The sequence below is a fragment of the Urtica dioica genome, chromosome 11 (genome assembly GCF_054948205.1).
Source record: "Urtica dioica subsp. dioica isolate 48M chromosome 11, U.dioica_male_clone48M_v1_H2, whole genome shotgun sequence".
Classification (NCBI taxonomy): Eukaryota; Viridiplantae; Streptophyta; class Magnoliopsida; order Rosales; family Urticaceae; genus Urtica; species Urtica dioica.
The window spans coordinates 22,503,610-22,520,329 of record NC_142766.1 but is presented as its reverse complement, the minus strand read 5'-3'; the positions used below and the strand labels follow the sequence as shown (position 1 = coordinate 22,520,329).

Genomic DNA, 16,720 nt, shown 5'->3' with positions numbered 1-16,720 from the left:
ATGCTTGAGAAATGTTTAAATGGTTGTGCAAAACTGTGGAAAGTGGTTTAAATGGTTTAGCTATAAAAATGGACGGGTCTAAAAAAGTGAACATAATAAAAATACTTGTCTATATATGAATCAGTATAAAAAAAATCTGCAATGTAAAAAGGGCCGAATATACACTTTTTAGTTTTTTTAATTGTTAACTTAAAAAAAGGATAACATAGTTCATACGAACATCACTGACTACCTACAAAACATTCTCTGGCTAGTTATTCTAAAGTAAAGACTAATGTGAAATCTTGCCTATTATTTAATTGAATTATTTTTCAAGTACTTAGAATTTGAATGACTGAATTCTCTTTTCTAAGCCTCGTCATTATTCTTAGGACAAGCACCGAATTTATTTTTAAAACTCAAAATATGATCAGGCATTTACAATATGAGATAACAAGATTATAGACGGCATAATATAAGTTATAAGTTCGTTGTGTGATCCGCCTCTGGCCCCTGGTTGTCCACAAATCTTTCCGGCGGAGCCTCAATTGGCTCAAGAGTCTCCACCCGTGGCCGCACGAACAGCCTAAATTACATATAAATAATTTTAAAATAATTACAATTGACGTCACCGCTCAATTGTAAAATAACTCTTACCCCGGAACCACGTATCTGTAGCCGGTGCCTTCCGCCGTTCTTGACAATACGCCAAGGGTTAATCCGCAAGTACATATCGCAACAGCAGTGTCTTCGATCACACCAACAGCACAATTCCTGCACAATACCCGAAATGGCTTAGCAAATTCGAGAGCACCACAGTTCGATACCAAAGATTTGGGAAGCTGTCTAGTAGGAACCTCAGAGACTACATGCGCAACAACTTATCCATCCTCAACCCATGGTTTTCATGGACGAGAACTAAGCTCGAGATCGAAATGTATTATAAAATAAAGTACGAATTAAATCTTACGTCACTTTGAAAATTAGTATATTCTGATTAGCGGGTCCTTCGAGTATTTGTGCAAGCGAACGGAATACATAACGGTTGCAGTCTACACATGAGTCATGTCCGTTTCCATGGTCGGTGTCTCTTCTCTCTCTCTCTCTCTTCGTCTCGTGTCAAATGAGTGTCCCTGGTTAGGGTTTGAGGGATCTTGAGTGGCAGAGTGGTTGGGCTCGAAATTTAAAAACATTGGGCTTTTCTGTGTGCAAATAGTCCAAAGTAACTTTTCCAATACTAGTTGTTGAATTTATTAATTTTCATAAATAATCATTTTGAATAAAAACTAATCAAATTTCAATAACAGAGATAATGTCATCTAAAATATAATTATTGACCAGATTCTAATAAATGGTAATATTATCTAACATTAGCAGATAATGTCTTTGAAATATGTCTATTATTGAAATTTGATGATATCATTATATATTTTTTTGAAAGATTAAACAATTTTTTATTATTCGATTTCATCATCCTACACTGAAGCTGGGATTAGTTTTCCCAACTTCTAGTGTCTTCGTACTAAACTGAATCAGATGCTGAGCATCCGATTCGTTTCAGTTTGTGAAGTTGGATAACAAGCAGAGGCAACAGAGCAACTCTGAGAGCCACTATAGAGCTACCGATAACAATCCACCTGAAAGAGAATCAATACACGAGAAACTTAATCCGTAAGCCTCTTACAAGTACAAGTTGAAGGTACGGAAATGAGTGAATACGAAGCCTCACCAAGGTAAGCCAGAGAAGTCGTGAAATTCATCGAGCTTACATATTAAGGCGCGAAGAGGGAGAAGCGGCTGATCTCCTCCGCTGACGTCAACGACCTCGCTGGAGCTGGTGAAGATGGAGCGAGAGCTGAAGGAGAAGAGAGCTCCGGCGGCGTGAATTGCGGGCGTCGGAGGGAGGCCGGGAAACGGACGGAGGAGACAAGTTCGGGCATCGGAGAAATTAGGGTTTGAGAGAACTTGGAGACGGTGGGAGCGAAAGAGAGAGGCGGTTGAAATGCAGCGACGGAGGCGATTATAGGTCGCCATTCTCGGTGACTTTCCGTGCGTGGGTTTTAGGCCTTTAAAACCCGCCACAAGAAAACGACGTTGTTTGCTACGTCGTTTTGCAGCCACTACAATAAAACAACGTGATCATGCTTTTTCTTTTTTTATTTTTATTATTATTATTTACTATTCAAAATTCCCAGTAATTACCCTGACACATGATGTGAAAATCCGCTCTTTCAAGTTATTTATTGTTTTATCAAATATAAGAAGTCATAGGGGATTACTTTATGCTAACATTCTTTGAATTACATTCATGTGTTTTTTAGAAAAAATATATAATTGCATGGTAAATTCACCGGACACAATCCATACATACACGATAAAACCATGTTAATAACGCACAAGGGTCGAGATTCAAACCCGAACCTTTTATTAGAATTTAGAACAAAACACGACAAATGTAAATCCTCAACGCATGCCTTAAAAAGCCAAAAACAACTAAACCATTTTAATCTGCATGAGAAAAAACCACGTACTAGGAAAAGCAACATGAAAATGTAGAGCATAATACTTGTTGTTCACTCAACAACTAAGGCATAGTAATAGTACTAATAAACAAGCTTGTAATACTTCTTAAGGTTTTTTTTTCTTCATCCCGATCCTCAAGTTGTTCACGCCATGGCACCACGACCACAAACCTAGAACGCCCTACCCAACCCACGCGATAGCATCGGCAAAGTATGTCCTTCTGCAAGGAAAAAAGGTAAATAGTCAGTTAAAGGACAATTTTAGACAAAAAAAAAAAAGAAAAGAAAAGAGAGAGAGGCCAACCATGAAGAAGAGCAGAGCGGGGCGGCGCAGCGCGGTCCACCACAAGCGGTGGATCTTCAACCATCTGCTGATTGATTGATTGCTATTCAGAGTCTTCATTATATTCGCCATCGTCGGAGAACTCGTCAAGCGTCCTCATATCGAGCTGGTAACGCAGAATTCCTCCGATACCCCCAAATCCCCTGCAGAACTGCGAACCCTCCTGCGATTTGTTGGTCACGAACTCAAGGGTACACCCAAACTTCTTGTACTCGTTCGCAAACCACTCAAGCAACGCCGTCTTCTCTTGAACTTCCAACTCAGCATTTCCGTTCGGGTCCCTGAAGTTTTCGGGGTTTCCCTCCTGCTCCTTGTTCAGGTGCTTGACGACAATCTCCCCGGTGCTCGTGTTCTTCAGATCGTACCTGTTGATGTCGAGACTCTCCCAGACTATGAGAATCTCCACGGCGCCCATTTCGAGGGCTTTCAGGGTGTCATCCACGCCGAACACGTACTTTCCCGTGTCCTGGCTTATCTCCTCAAAGTACTTTCCGATCAGCCGCTTCTCCTGGATGAACTTGACGTTGGAGAGGATCTCGGCGGAGAGCTCGATGGCCTGGTTGAACCCGTTCTCGCCCCCGTAAGAGACGTCCACCACGTTGAGGATCTTCGCCTGAAGACGCTGATCGAACATATCGGACTGGCTGAGCTCGGTTTTGAAGTCGGCGGACCCGGCGAGGATGAGCCCAGAGACGTTGGGCTGACTGGTCGCTGGGTTGATGTAGAACTGGGTCGCGAGCTCGGCGGTCTTTCTGACATAGTTGTGTCTCTTTTCCATTCGGAGCCGAGCGAAACGTAGAGCCGATTGACCTCCTCTCCCGTGCTTCTTGGGAAGGTCGACGCTGAACTTGTGGAGGACCTCTCGGGTGTTCCCGCTGAGTGTCCCGAAGAGGGTTCCGTTTCCGTCCATCACGATGAACCCGAACTTGTCGTCGGACTCGAGGAGCTCGTTCAGGGCCTCGGTGTGGAACTTGTTGTCGCAGAGGTAGAGAGAGGCGTTGATGGGCCTGAAAGGCTCGAAGTCGATCGTGACCTTCTTCTCCTTTCCGTCGTCGGTGACGATGGTTCCGGTGTAGAGGACGAGCCCGTTCGGAGGAACCTTGTTGTAGAGCTTCAGCCTCTGCTGGGCAGAGGTGATCGCGCCCAAGACCGACTGCCGGTTCACTCTGCTCTTGATGTTCGAGGCCGTTCCGAATTCATCGCCGAGCATCTTGGTCACGCGAGAAATCTGATCCCTCGGGGGCATGATCAGAGATATCATGCTCGTCCCGTTTCCGCGAGCGGCTTCGAGGGCCTTTGTGAGTTTCTTGATCTTCCAGATCTCGATGTTCCTGTCGGTATCCTGAGCGTCTGCCATTGCAATCTGACACACACAAACAAAAAAGCGTGATTTGGTGCAAACGAATCAAATCATTTCTCCTTTTAAATCAATATCCACAATTGGAATTGAACTTATTTGCAGACTTCAAGAGTTTATTGTTCTCAGCGGCTAAACAACTGTTTATTTTTCAAGAACGAACCAAAATCAAATGAGTCAACAGCTCCAAGATAGCTTTTTAATTATTAGATTTGCAATTGAGATCGTATTAGCCCTAAACCCCAAAAAAAAATATCCGTACAGTCTGAGACACACAAACAAAAAAGCGTGATTCGACGCAAACGAACCAAATCCTTTCTCCTTTTAATTCAATATACACAATTGAAACTGAACTTGTTTGCAGACTTCAAGAGTTAATTATTCTCAGCGGCTAAAAAATTGTTCATTTTTCAAGAACTAAACAAAACAAATTGCGTAACAGCCCAAGATAATTTTCTTATTACTAGATTTGCAGTTGACATCGTACTAATCCTAAACCTGTCCCCAGCAAATCAAGAATCCCAACTTCAATAAAATAGCACAACAATATACCGATTCAAACAATTCCACATCAATAATCACAATTTTATAACAATAATAACATCGGTTTCAATCAAAATATCTATTTTAAAATCGAAAACCTAAATTGGTGGCTCGCTCGTCAAGACTCAAGATATACAAACCTGCGAAGGGAGTGTAGAGCGCAACGGAGAGCGAGGACGAAAGAGTGGCGGCCTGAGAGAGAGAGAGAGAGAGAGCGAGAGAATGAGAGAGATATGAATGCTAGGTTAAGGTCGACCTTAGGTTTACAATTATATTTTCATCGGGTTTGGTTCGAACCGGTCCAAAAAACCAAATCGAAAGTTGGTCCGGTTCCCGAAGACTATATATTTTATTTTTTAATTTTGAAGCAAGTCGTAGATTTTTTTTTTTTTTAATTATTATTTATATAGAAACAAGTCGGTAGAATTTAAGTGGATGAATGCCCAACCATTTAAAGGACATATTTTATAATAGACACGCATGAAGTTCATCATTTCCTCTGTAAATCAACACGCATGATTGAATAAACCAAAATTCCCATTCAATAAAGCCACAAAAATTATGAAACAAACGTCTTTTTTGTTTTCTTTATACAAATTTGTTGTTCATTCCAAAGAAATTGTTCGTAGTGATTTTGTTGGTTTTTAACACTCATGTTTCGTTTGTTTTAACTTGTAAAAAATAATGGGCAATCCAGGTTAGGAAAGCTAGAAATCCACAAATGCTCGAGTTACAATAAAATCGAATAACTAACTCGTAGTTTTATTCATTCTTTCACTTTTCCCTCTCTTGTACCAACTGAAATCATTATCATTTTATGTAAAAATAAATAAATAAAAAAAACTTGAAAAAACAAACAAGCAAATTAATTTCACACGGTCAAAATTTGTGCTGCTCAGTCATCGTCTTTTTCACATTGGTCCAATAACTCTTTGTAATCGGGATTGTAAGCAACGAGCAATCGAAGATACTTTACAGCCTCCTCTCTGCGACCCGCATTGTCTAATGCACTGAAGAGCAATGCCAATCAAACTTAAAATGAGCAAAACTGGTCATAGTATCAAAAGACGGTTAAATAATCGATCCATGGCTCTCTAGTTCATACCTCGAGAGCATAATCAGTCCGTCAAAGTAGTGGGCTTTGATCTTCGGATCCTCGGGTTCTTTCAATTCTGTGATCCTCTCGAGGTGTACAAGCCCTTTTGTGGGCTTTCCCTACTCGTACATGACAACAAAAAAACGATGAGAAACATGGTCTTCCATAACTACAATACAACACCCTTAATTTATAATTGATGGAAACTATTGAAAGGTTTTTGCACCAAGCGAAAATATGCAGAACCCGCCCACGTAGACGAAAGAATCAGATGGTCAATGTCTTGCTCTTCCGTAGGAAGGCCGAAAAGCATGAGCTGATACGAAGCAAGAAATCAGCTTCTTCGGTAAGCGAATAAACAAAGTTGTTAATGCGAACCAAATCTGAATATATAGCTTAGCTGAGGTAGTAAATAATTGGGTAAATCTGGTTTTTAAATAAACACGTCAGAATCGGACCTTAGAAACAGCACGCTCTAGATTTTCGATGGCCTCGGCAAGCATTCCATTCTGTACCTGAGCTTGACCCATGAGAATCAAAGCCCGTGTGTGCTCAGGATCCTTGGCAAGTGCAAGCCTACAACAAAGATATCACTATAATTGCAGAATCTGCAGAGGAAGCGGAAAATCTAACACAGATCATTAAGAAATGTATTTAGCCAACAATCCAGATGATAAAGAGCAGAAATTACTTAAGTATGTGGATTGCTTTTTCCATCTGTCGTCTTGATAGTAGTTGGACTGTCAGCTGTCAAGAATCATACATAAAGATACGAGACCCTCAAATTATATTTGTCGTGAACATCTAATACAAGTTACGAACTCAAACTTCAGAGTGACTCACAGAACTTAGTTCATCAGGAGAGAGATCTTCAATGGATATTTTGCGAATTTCAGGTTTACTTGAGGGTGTTACAGTTGAAGTATCAATGCTTGAAGGGTCTACGGTGGGGCTATTATCACTTTTTTCCAACCCTAAGAAAGCACGTACATCAGGATTCTTTAACAATGACTTCTGCAAGGTGATTGACAAACATAAACAAAAACTAGTAAGGTATATTTAAACTTCCAAGAAAATTTGTGCAACTACCGATAAGCATTATAAAGCAAAGCTGCAATTGGAGTATGTGTTAACAGAAGCGAGATTGGTGGCGATCCAAAAATGACGGGAGGAAGAGGAACTACCAACTATACAAGAAAATATCTCAAATTATGGTGAATAAAACAGGATCGTGGTTGGGTAACAATTACCAAAAAAAAAAAAAAAAAAGTAAAAAAAGAAGGCTTTAGTCTAAAAGTATTTTACTAGTTCTCATAGTTTACGCCAATAAATAAATAAATAACTAACCTGTATGAAGGTGAGTGAACTATTTGTGACCCAATAGACAAGACTGCCCTGCAAATCAATGGAGACTGGTAAGTTTGTATCTATGCCAGACCAGGTAAGTGGTGCGAATCATAATTTTACTGCATCAGCCGCATAAATTTTAGAGGATAAAATGAACGCCCCACCACTAGATTATTAAGTATTTTCCATCCCATAATGATATATGCATCCAATGTTCTAATATCTATTAAGTTCTCAAAGTACTATACCACGCTACTGCCTCGGGCTCTACAGTTATATCAGACAATATTATTATCTATCCTCATTTAGAACAGTTTCTACTACTTGTAATTGTAACATGTAGCAGGTAAGAATAATGTTACCTGAGGAACATAGTAACAAGTTAGAAGTATCGGTAGTGTCAAGAGATCCATGAAATTTTTGAAGTACTGCACAGGGTTGATATCTCAAGTCATTTCCACGAATTAAAATAATTTGATAGCAACTAATCGACCACTTCCACTAAACTTGCTTGCAAAAATCCGCAGTCCATTAATATGTCATGTTATATATAAATAAAACAAAATAAAAAGTGAATAGCTTTGACTGCTTACTTTTATGTTGATTATTCCAGATCCGTTGCTAGTGGAAATTGTATGAAAGGAAATCTGAAAAATTACATCTCCATAAATCATCTCCACTAATCAAATTAGCTAAAATGATGTTCTAATATATGCCACAATCTACTTGTAAAGATGTTACAGGAACCAGCAGGTCATGTACTAATGGTTATTGTGACATCAAAAAACAAAGTTATATGTACTTAAATCCAACTGTAATAAAAGCGCCTCAGCTACCTGAACATTGACATAGTGCAAACCAGCAATCGCTACAGGAAAAATGGAGCCAAGAGCTCCATGCGAGAATTCAGTCAGATTCTGGAACCAAAGAGCACCACCCTGAAACGCCACGGAATTTCTCATCGATTAAACAAATCGTAAAGAAAGTCAGCCATTTCACTGCATGGATATACTGCAATGAACATAAATTCATTAAAGCACAATCAAACTATGTGTTCGAATACTTCCAGCATCATAAAATTAATCTAACAGAGACTTACAGAATCAAAACCAGGGTGATGATCCAATGACATTCTTCGTATGCTTGTCAACAGCAACAAAAAGCATGGAACCTTGAATGGTTTCAAGAAGAAAACAAATGTCGCAGAAAATTCAAAAGAAATTCGTATAAAATGTACATTTTCAACAGCATAGGAAGATAATTACCTGCAAAGAGAAGTGTGCGAGGTACCACAAATAAGAAGGACATCCAACTTCTTTTCTTTTCTCTCGAAAGAGTGAAATATGATCAATAAAACTCTTTCCTGAGAAAAGCGGTGGTAATAAAGGAGGCACTATGATCAATAAGTAGTTTCAACACAAGTCAGATATGCATATAATCAACCCATAAAATGAAAATTAAAAAAATTAGAAACATAAAAACTCACATTTTTTATATAACTCCCCAATCTTTTTCAATTTGTGAAGTTCAAGGATATACAGAGGGGCCAGAGTCGCTCTGAGAGCCAATGTAGAGCCAGCAATAACCATCCACCTATAATTTTTGTTTTTAATTTTAATTTTAATTTTTTTAGACATCAAAAGCAACATAAATCGATCAATAACTTTGTTGTCGAAATTTATAAACGAAAAAAATTGTAGACAAAGAAAAAAAGGCTTGCAGCGAAAATCAGAATAAAAACCTCACCAAGGTAAGCCTGTAAAATCATGGAATCCATCAAGCATCGAAATGACCGCGCGAACAGGAAGGATTGACTCTTCGCCGCCACCAACCGGACCAGAATCCAAAACCTTTGACTCGGCCGCCAGCTCGGCGACGGTGCCGAAGTCGAAGCCGTCGGATTCGGAGAACATGGAATCGTCATCGGAGCGAGTGAAGATCGAGCGAGCACTGGATGAGCCGAGCACTCCAAATATCGGAGGCGCGATGCGGGGAAATGGGCGGACAAGAGAATTGAACACGGCGGTGGAATTAGGGTTTGAGAGGTAATGAAATCGACGAGAGACTTTGGGAATGGAGCGCCGGAGGCGATTAAGGATGATCAAGGTTGCCATCAACGGCCAACTTGAGGGTTTAGTCTTTTAAACCACGTCGTTTTTCACTGCAAAATGAATATCGTTTTTCACTGCCATACAATATTCACGAACTTGAAAATAATTTGAGTTGATGTAGAAGGTTGCTAGGTATTAACTAACAATTTTTTTTTGGAGAAAATATGAACAATATCATGTTTAATCGAAATGCACGATACTATAATTTTCAGAAATATTATATATATTTTTTTCAATTTAATATAATTGATATATATCTCCCTTACAAATATAAATATGTTATATTACAAATATCACATCTTTCGTTTATTTTTACAAAAAAAAAAAAAAAAATGAACTCCCCAAAATACCATTAATGAAATAATTTTTTATTTTCTATTCTATATGTAAAAAAATAAAAAATAAAAAATTTCTTTATAAAAGGTTAAGTATTTTTTTTATAAAGAGATATTTTTTTTAATAAAATAGTATATAAATATTTATTCTATTAAAGGTATTTTGGGGAGTTCAAATTATTTTTTTGTATAAAATAAATGAAAATGGTGATATTTGTAGTATAACATTTTTGTAGGGGATGTATATGTCATTTATATTAAATTAAAAGGATATGTCTGATATTTTTAAAAATCGAATGGATAAATCTCGCATTTCGATTAAACACGAGAGATATTCTTGATATTTTCCCATTTTTTTTGTCTAGATAAAGTATCACCAATTCCCTTTTACACTCGAGTAATATTCATGAAAATGAAACATAATTTAAGTTTATGTAGTAAGTATTAAGTATGGAAAATTTTATATTCTAGACCTCAAAAGCCTAAAGAAATATAAGTGATTGAACTTTTTATGTAAAAAAAAAAAAAAAAAAAAAAAACAAAAAAAAAAAAACAAAAACTTCATATGTCAAAAATATCTAAAAACTATTTTTTTTTTTTCTTTTTTTTGGACAAAAATATCATTGAAATCAATAATAAAAAAAATTTAGTCATCTTAAACCGCAAACAATCTTAAACCATTTTATACCATTGCAACCCATCTTAAAATATCGTGATGGTTGGTTTAAGATGGTTTGTGATGGTTTAAGATGCTTTATGATGACTTAAGGTTATAAGATAATTTAAGATTGTTTGTGATGGTTTAAAGATGGCTTAAGAGAATCTTATTGATTTTAGGAACATTTTTGTCCAAAAAGTTGTCAAAAGTCTAATTTTAGATATTTTTAACATATGAGGTCCAATCACGATATTACTTTATTTTTTAGGTCTAGGATATGAAATTTCTCGAGTATCACCTCAATGAATTTTATCCATATTTTTAGCCTATGAAGTATTTGAAACATTGGCTAAAATAAATATTACTGTGTCATAAAATTTCCCTAAATGACTATTTGATTAAACGTTAAATTGGCTAGAATAAAATTTCCACGTGGCCTATTTAGTTATAAATTTCTATAAAAAAAATTGGGGTCCATTTGTCAAAACTCAAGGATATGCGTGTCTGTATAACCGGTAGCTGATTCATATCCTTTTCAGTAGCATAATATATAAATAAATACATAAACGTCAAAAGAAAAATTAAAAGCAATATAACTGGTAGCTGCATTTAATGGTCTCTCTTATACTTTATTATTCCGGAGTAAGAACTTCAATCAAGAAATGTTTCTCTTAAATTCTATACCACTATCATAAGCTCTAGTTTGATCACATGTAAAAGTTGGTTATTGTCTCAGTAAATCATCAAGAAGCCTTTGGATCAGAGGCTAAACACACAACGCAAAAAACAATACAAATAAGTTGCCCATTTTATATGCGACATCAAAGTTGCAAGTAAAAAACAACGACTATCAAATAACAATCAATCATTTACTCAAAAAAAAAAAAAAAAAATAACAATCAATCATTACAAAATGAAAATGTAAAGACGACGTTTTTTTTTTGTTCTTCTGAATCTTACATTCTGAGTGTATAGCTATATCTGTTGAGCTACAAAGATTCTATTGCAGCTTCATCAACTATCATCATAATGGCCCTGAGTATCAGCCAATGCTCACAATATACACCACGCTATGACAATGTACAACTTCAAAGGTCTTACTCTGATATATACTATAATACCGTTCACCAATAATGCCTTGTCTCCTACGCAATGTGTTTCTTCACATTTCTAAATCATCCAAGCCTGGTATAGGGAAACGAAGAATCGCCGCAATCCCTGTTATCTGTGCAAGTTCTGTATGTTCATACAGTAATTAGTGAAGTTGATTTCAATACCCAAAATTTTCAGCCGACGTTTAGAACAGGTCAGGATGATATAGCTTCATTCTAAATTCCTAATTATTTTTGTTAAAATATTAAGGTAAAGCACAGATATTACTCACGTTCTCCAGAGACGTGCAAAGACGAAAATATGTGAACAGTGCCACCTGAATTCTTGACGGTATCGACCAAGTTGGCATACTTTTTCCTGGCTGGTATGTCAGCATTCCTGTACATTAACAAACTCTCAGTTTCATTATTTAATTTCCTGACGAACACAACATTCTACTCTAGAATGCAAGTAATCGTGTTTTTGTATAAAGCAAGGATTGAAGAAAAACTAGTACAAGCAACGCAACGAGTAACACCATAAATTAGGTATTTTGGCCAACATATGAGCCCAATATAAATGACATCTGAGGAGAGTCTGACCTGAAGAGTTCATCTGTGATCAGTAATGTCTGGACCGCCAAGCTCTCTTGTGCAACCTCGACGTGCTTTGGTCCATAGCATGCACGATCAGGATTCTGTCAGCCAAAATGACAATCTAACACGATGAAACAGTTCTTGAAAAGAAAAGAAAAAATATCAAAGTTTTTTTATCGCCACAGATTACTGGCTCAAAAGAACCCATAATACACTAAAACGGTAAAAGAAAAAAAAGAAACTAACATTTGAGAGCATGTTAAAGAATTCCTGGAGTGCTCGGACCTGAAGAGAGTAAACCAATTGGCTCTTTACCGTTAACATCTTTTTAAAATAATTGTCTATAAACAAGTGAAAAGAGGGGGTGACAAAATTTAGACAATAAAGTGAAGGAAAGTATGAATGAATTATTACCTCTTGGGCTGCTTTGGTATCTTTGATCATATTCATGACATTAGGTGCATCCAGAACCTCTTTCAAACTATGCCTGTGCAACAATGTTTATTATTTAAATATTGTCCCAAAAATTTTATCGCCAAATTAGGCATCCCCACAAGTGCTTTTTATTAAAAATGAATATATTCTGTACAAGTGCTTTTATACATTTTCTAACGGATGTGTAGGACTTGTAAAGTATCACTGCTTAAAAGTTAAAACTATGAACACAGAGCACCAAATAAATAAGAATAGCTTACTTGTAGCCTGAGGTGGTATGAACGAGTAATATTCGAGATTTATTCTCAATAATAGCTCTCAGTTGTCTTCGCTCTGCCTCCAAAAGCAAGTGGCGATGAAACTGATCCTGAAACCAATTAAAGTAGCAAAAGATTCATGGCTTTTACCTGAATTTTCTAGAAATAATATCCCATTTACTTGAGAAGAATGTTTTGTTACACAGAGTAGCAGCTAACAAAAAAATTGAGAGCTCATACCTTTGTGAATCCCGGGCTAGCAATCACAGCACATCGAACAACATTGAAATCTACATGTTTAAGAAAGGCCTAAAAAAAAGCAAAAACTTTCAGATAAGCAGATATTATTGTTATAAGTTATAACTCAAATTTTTTTTTTTAAATAAGGAAAATTAAAAGCTACAATATTACCAAGCCAAGCTCACCTGTAGAATATTCTGAAAAAACTTCTCTAGTGACTGCAAAAAAATAAAAATAAAAATAAAAATAAAAAAAAGTGACTGTGATTGGTAGAGTAAAGTATATATACTAAACACTTAGCAGCCAACTGTTAAACAAAAAAGTTAAACCAGGAAAATGAGTTTATAAGAAAACTAAAAGAGAATATGAAAACCTAAATTTATTCTTTCCCTAAATATAAATATATATATATATATATAAGAGGTACCGATTCATAACCAGCAATGCCAGGTCCATGCTTGCGTGGAATTGAAGTTTCAATCCGTGCACGAGTAATTGTCATACTGCAGCCAGATCATGATAGGTTAGTTTGACTTGAAACCATTCATATCTATGTTTACGTACACTAATTACGATGAATTCAGTGAAAGGTGGTTGAATACTAGTAAGTATAAGCTGTGAAGTAGTAGCATTTTATTCTCAACTTATAACCACTTGAATGACGAAAAATGGAATAGTAACAATTAACAAATTGTATATGGATCAGAACATACACAATTTAGGGACAGGCATTATCTCAAAGCACGGAGAGACGAGCTCTATGATTAATATGACGTCACCTAAAAAGATCACACATTACCTTTTACCGATGAGGAGAATATGAGCTAATCCTTCTTGCATTAAAACAACTGCCAAATCTGCACTTGCAGCGGGATCTGAAACATATAAACTCGAAAGTTGATACTTGACTTTAACTCTACATGCTTATCCAATAAATATCAAAATTCATGATCAGATAAGATAAACTCCTAGACATCACCCATCTATCCCGATAAATAATTTATTGAGTTTTGGCATAAGAAAATCTGACCGTCCAAACAGCTTACCAGTTGCCTGTTGAAGTATATCTAATGCCAACGAATCCCAAACGTCCTAAAGAATATTATAATAGAAGTTAGTACCAAAACCCCCAAACACAAGAAGATAAATAAGATTTTGTAAATGGAATGAAATTTAAAATTGTTGGTCTACACAAATTACATAAAGCACCTTTCTCAATACAAAAGGGCGATTCAATTCAAGTTCCAAAGTATGAAAAGCTCCAATCTGCAATTAGAAACCTATCATGTTTAATGTGACCCTGAATATAATTCAATGCCTTATCTATTCTCAATTATGTATCACATTTACCTTTACGTGATCGTTCTCCAGAATATTCTTTCCCCGTATACGCAGTATAGAACCTACCTTGTCATAATCTGCAACCTAAGAAGAGCTAATGTCTAATTACATGTACATCAATGCAATCAAAATCAGCTTTCTAAACTTGCATATACAAGAGAGTCAAGAAACACATAATATCAGAAAATAAGTTAATCTGAACATAATTAAATAGTGAATACCTCTTCCACTTTGATTTCCAACTTGAGCTTGATTCTCTCGGCATCTCTTCCACCAGAAGCAGCTTCTCTAAGAACTTTCCTGTTTTCTTCCAAAACTTAACATTAAAGTTCATTTCACCAGTCCAAAACCGAAAGACTTCTCTAAACTGAATAAACGCCATTGCAAGAGCTAAAGACTATCGTTTCGCCAATTGAGTATAGAAAGGATAAAGAACTGAATTCTTGATAAATTCAGATTAAAGAATACATAAGAAAAAGAATGTGAGTTAATTTACCTAACAGTCGCAGCCATGACTGAATCTCCAGGAGCTACCAAGTTATAAACATACCATAAATCGTCCGGATCAATAGGAACCATCTGCGAAAACAACGCACCATTTCAGACACTATACATATTTTCGATAAAGAGTTTCAAGAAACGAAAGAAAGAGACCTTGACGCTTCCAGGTCCGTTTCGGACGAAGTCTCTGCGTACGATCTTCATGGCCGTGTGTTTGTGTGTGTTGTGTGTGTGTGTGTGTGAGAGAGAGAGAGAGAGAGAGAGAGTGTGTGTTTAAGCGTACATGGCTCTGAACCAGAAAAGGAAAGCCTAACCCGAAGGAGTCAGCGTCGAGAGACGATCGGAAGGGAACCAGAGAATCGGGCTGTCTAGACCTTAATTCAACCCATTGGGCAGTTTGTGTCTAAGCCCAATAACTTGTGTTAAAGTGAAAATCATCTCGCTTATCTCATTTTCAAAACCTTTTCTTACAATACATCACTTCTTACTCTTATTATGAGAATATCTATTTTATGCGTGCATTTTCTATTACGCCCATACTTCAAGGCTTCGCCTTCGTGTAAATTAAATTAACGAGTTCTTTTTCAGAATCGAAGTCTCGTCGGAGAGAATAGAAAGAATATAATACTTTCAAAAATCAAGGAAAGTTTAAATTTATATAGTATTAAGTTTAATCACAAGGATATGTTTGTTTAAATATTTAGGTCATAAAGTACTCCAAGAATAATTTCATAAGTGAACTATGTAGGAAATTATGTGCCCGTTGCGAAGGAGTTACATAATCTCCTCTTAATTCAATTATATAAGATATAAATTTAAAGAGTATCAATAACTATTACACATTTACTTATTTATATATGGTGAGTTTTACTATATATACATATTTCATCTAAGCATAATCTTGGTGGCTTTTCCTCTACTTTATTTTTTACACATGTGTGAGTTGAATCTTTTTATTTCATCTAAACATAATATATTTCCCTTTGTTTTCTTAAATTGTTCCATTTTTATCTCTTAACTTTCTCTTATGTATTTGTTGACGTAGATGTTGATAGACTTCGTCCTTCGTCAAGACAAAGCCGCTTTAGCCCTCCAAAGGCATGAGCCCAGGCCTAGACAATAGCCTCAATGTATGATCTCGTGAGGTTCATGATATCTTATGACGAGCGAAATCATTTACAGCTCAGCCAATTATGAGTAGACGACGAGTTAAGCTATTTTTTTTACTTATCCCATTACGAACAAAATAACGAACTAAATCAATTATAGCTTAATCCGCCACAAGTTGACGAGCTGAGATATATCTAACTTAACCCTTCGCACGAAGCATATCGAGCTAAGTCATAATATACAACAATTATCGGAGTAGGTACTAAGTAGTCTATATATAGCGAATCTGCAATATTTTTCAGAATTTAAATGATTATTCTTTTACATTTTTCTTAAATATACAATAATTTACTAATATATTTGAAAATCCTATATTTAAACTCGATAGTATGATAATTTTCTTAAACATGTATATTTTTTTGAATATTCACATATTTTTTATGCATTCTACTTTAACTTATTATTTTTGAATATCTATAGAAATTTTTTAAAATTTAATTATTGTGTAAATATTTAGAAATAAACATAATTTTCGAATTTAAAGTTATTTTCCGTATAAACTTATTTTGAAGTACTAATAAAATATGGAATTTCCCAACAAAAAACAAAATACTTAATTTTTATTTTTATAAATTTGTAAAATTGACGCTAATTTTTAACGTCTAAACTCTAGACACTATTTGGTCAAGCGGAAATTAAACGTTGAAATAACAAAAAATTAGGTATTTAACCAATTAAAATGTTTAAGATTGATATTTAGTTAACGTTTCGTAAATTTTAGTTAAATATCTATAAAGATGACGTAATATTATTAGTTTGCTTTTTCATTGAAATAAAAGAGTTTGGGTATATATGTC

General features: G+C 35.9%; 3 protein-coding genes and 1 long non-coding RNA gene across 6 annotated transcripts; all 4 read right to left on the bottom strand.

Annotated features, from left to right (window-relative positions):
• Window positions 1-351: 351 nt before the first annotated feature.
• On the bottom strand, window positions 352-1,129 carry LOC149382498 (uncharacterized). The gene is made up of 3 exons (XR_016293935.1): window positions 950-1,129; window positions 637-753; window positions 352-565 (listed from the first exon to the last, which is right to left on the bottom strand). It is a non-coding gene; the product is annotated as an uncharacterized LOC149382498 (long non-coding RNA).
• Window positions 1,130-2,368: 1,239 nt separating this feature from the next.
• On the bottom strand, window positions 2,369-5,062 carry LOC149382497 (eukaryotic peptide chain release factor subunit 1-3). The gene is made up of 3 exons (XM_089630530.1): window positions 4,885-5,062; window positions 2,806-4,207; window positions 2,369-2,722 (listed from the first exon to the last, which is right to left on the bottom strand). The coding sequence occupies exon 2, from the start codon at window positions 4,199-4,201 to the stop codon at window positions 2,888-2,890; it is 1,314 nt and encodes a 437-aa protein (XP_089486656.1). The 5' UTR covers window positions 4,202-4,207; window positions 4,885-5,062; the 3' UTR covers window positions 2,369-2,722; window positions 2,806-2,887.
• Window positions 5,063-5,443: 381 nt separating this feature from the next.
• On the bottom strand, window positions 5,444-9,373 carry LOC149382496 (ALBINO3-like protein 2, chloroplastic). 3 transcript variants are annotated; one of them, XM_089629711.1, is made up of 14 exons: window positions 8,934-9,373; window positions 8,674-8,780; window positions 8,453-8,580; window positions 8,287-8,358; window positions 8,024-8,125; window positions 7,781-7,834; window positions 7,550-7,615; window positions 7,188-7,235; window positions 6,684-6,854; window positions 6,532-6,587; window positions 6,299-6,416; window positions 6,067-6,156; window positions 5,850-5,959; window positions 5,447-5,754 (listed from the first exon to the last, which is right to left on the bottom strand). In XM_089629711.1, exons 1-14 carry the CDS (start codon window positions 9,299-9,301, stop codon window positions 5,640-5,642), a joined length of 1,605 nt encoding a protein of 534 aa, XP_089485837.1. In that variant the 5' UTR covers window positions 9,302-9,373; the 3' UTR covers window positions 5,447-5,639. The 3 variants fall into 3 exon arrangements, 2 of the variants coding, with proteins under 2 accessions (XP_089485838.1, XP_089485837.1); XR_016301955.1 differs by having other exon boundaries at window positions 5,638-5,754; window positions 6,067-6,178; XM_089629712.1 differs by lacking the exon at window positions 6,067-6,156 and having other exon boundaries at window positions 5,444-5,754.
• A 1,583-nt stretch (window positions 9,374-10,956) lies between these two features.
• On the bottom strand, window positions 10,957-15,125 carry PEL1 (Eukaryotic release factor 1 (eRF1) family protein). Its single transcript, XM_089601537.1, has 17 exons — window positions 15,026-15,125; window positions 14,907-14,995; window positions 14,749-14,831; window positions 14,474-14,552; window positions 14,262-14,336; window positions 14,121-14,177; window positions 13,958-14,003; window positions 13,711-13,786; window positions 13,339-13,414; window positions 13,097-13,129; window positions 12,912-12,980; window positions 12,675-12,781; window positions 12,394-12,466; window positions 12,226-12,264; window positions 11,986-12,080; window positions 11,676-11,782; window positions 10,957-11,527 (listed from the first exon to the last, which is right to left on the bottom strand). The coding sequence occupies exons 2-17, from the start codon at window positions 14,955-14,957 to the stop codon at window positions 11,454-11,456; spliced, it is 1,140 nt and encodes a 379-aa protein (XP_089457663.1). The 5' UTR covers window positions 14,958-14,995; window positions 15,026-15,125; the 3' UTR covers window positions 10,957-11,453.
• Window positions 15,126-16,720: the final 1,595 nt, after the last annotated feature.

What these genes read in the sequence shown, in the direction of transcription:
- LOC149382497 (XM_089630530.1), bottom strand. Translation starts at nt 4,201, where the DNA reads ATGGCAGACGCTCAGGATACCGACAGGAACATCGAGATCTGGAAGATC.
- LOC149382496 (XM_089629711.1), bottom strand. Translation starts at nt 9,301, where the DNA reads ATGGCAACCTTGATCATCCTTAATCGCCTCCGGCGCTCCATTCCCAAA. An exon ending in GATTTTACAGGCTTACCTTG is followed by an intron (nt 8,781 to 8,933) that starts GTGAGGTTTTTA and finishes CAAAAATTATAG; the next exon opens with GTGGATGGTTATTGCTGGCT. An exon ending in TAGAGCGTGCTGTTTCTAAG is followed by an intron (nt 6,157 to 6,298) that starts GTCCGATTCTGA and finishes GCTTCGTATCAG; the next exon opens with CTCATGCTTTTCGGCCTTCC.
- PEL1 (XM_089601537.1), bottom strand. Translation starts at nt 14,957, where the DNA reads ATGAAGATCGTACGCAGAGACTTCGTCCGAAACGGACCTGGAAGCGTC. An exon ending in ACGGACCTGGAAGCGTCAAG is followed by an intron (nt 14,832 to 14,906) that starts GTCTCTTTCTTT and finishes TTGTTTTCGCAG; the next exon opens with ATGGTTCCTATTGATCCGGA. An exon ending in CATACCACCTCAGGCTACAA is followed by an intron (nt 12,467 to 12,674) that starts GTAAGCTATTCT and finishes ATTGTTGCACAG; the next exon opens with GCATAGTTTGAAAGAGGTTC.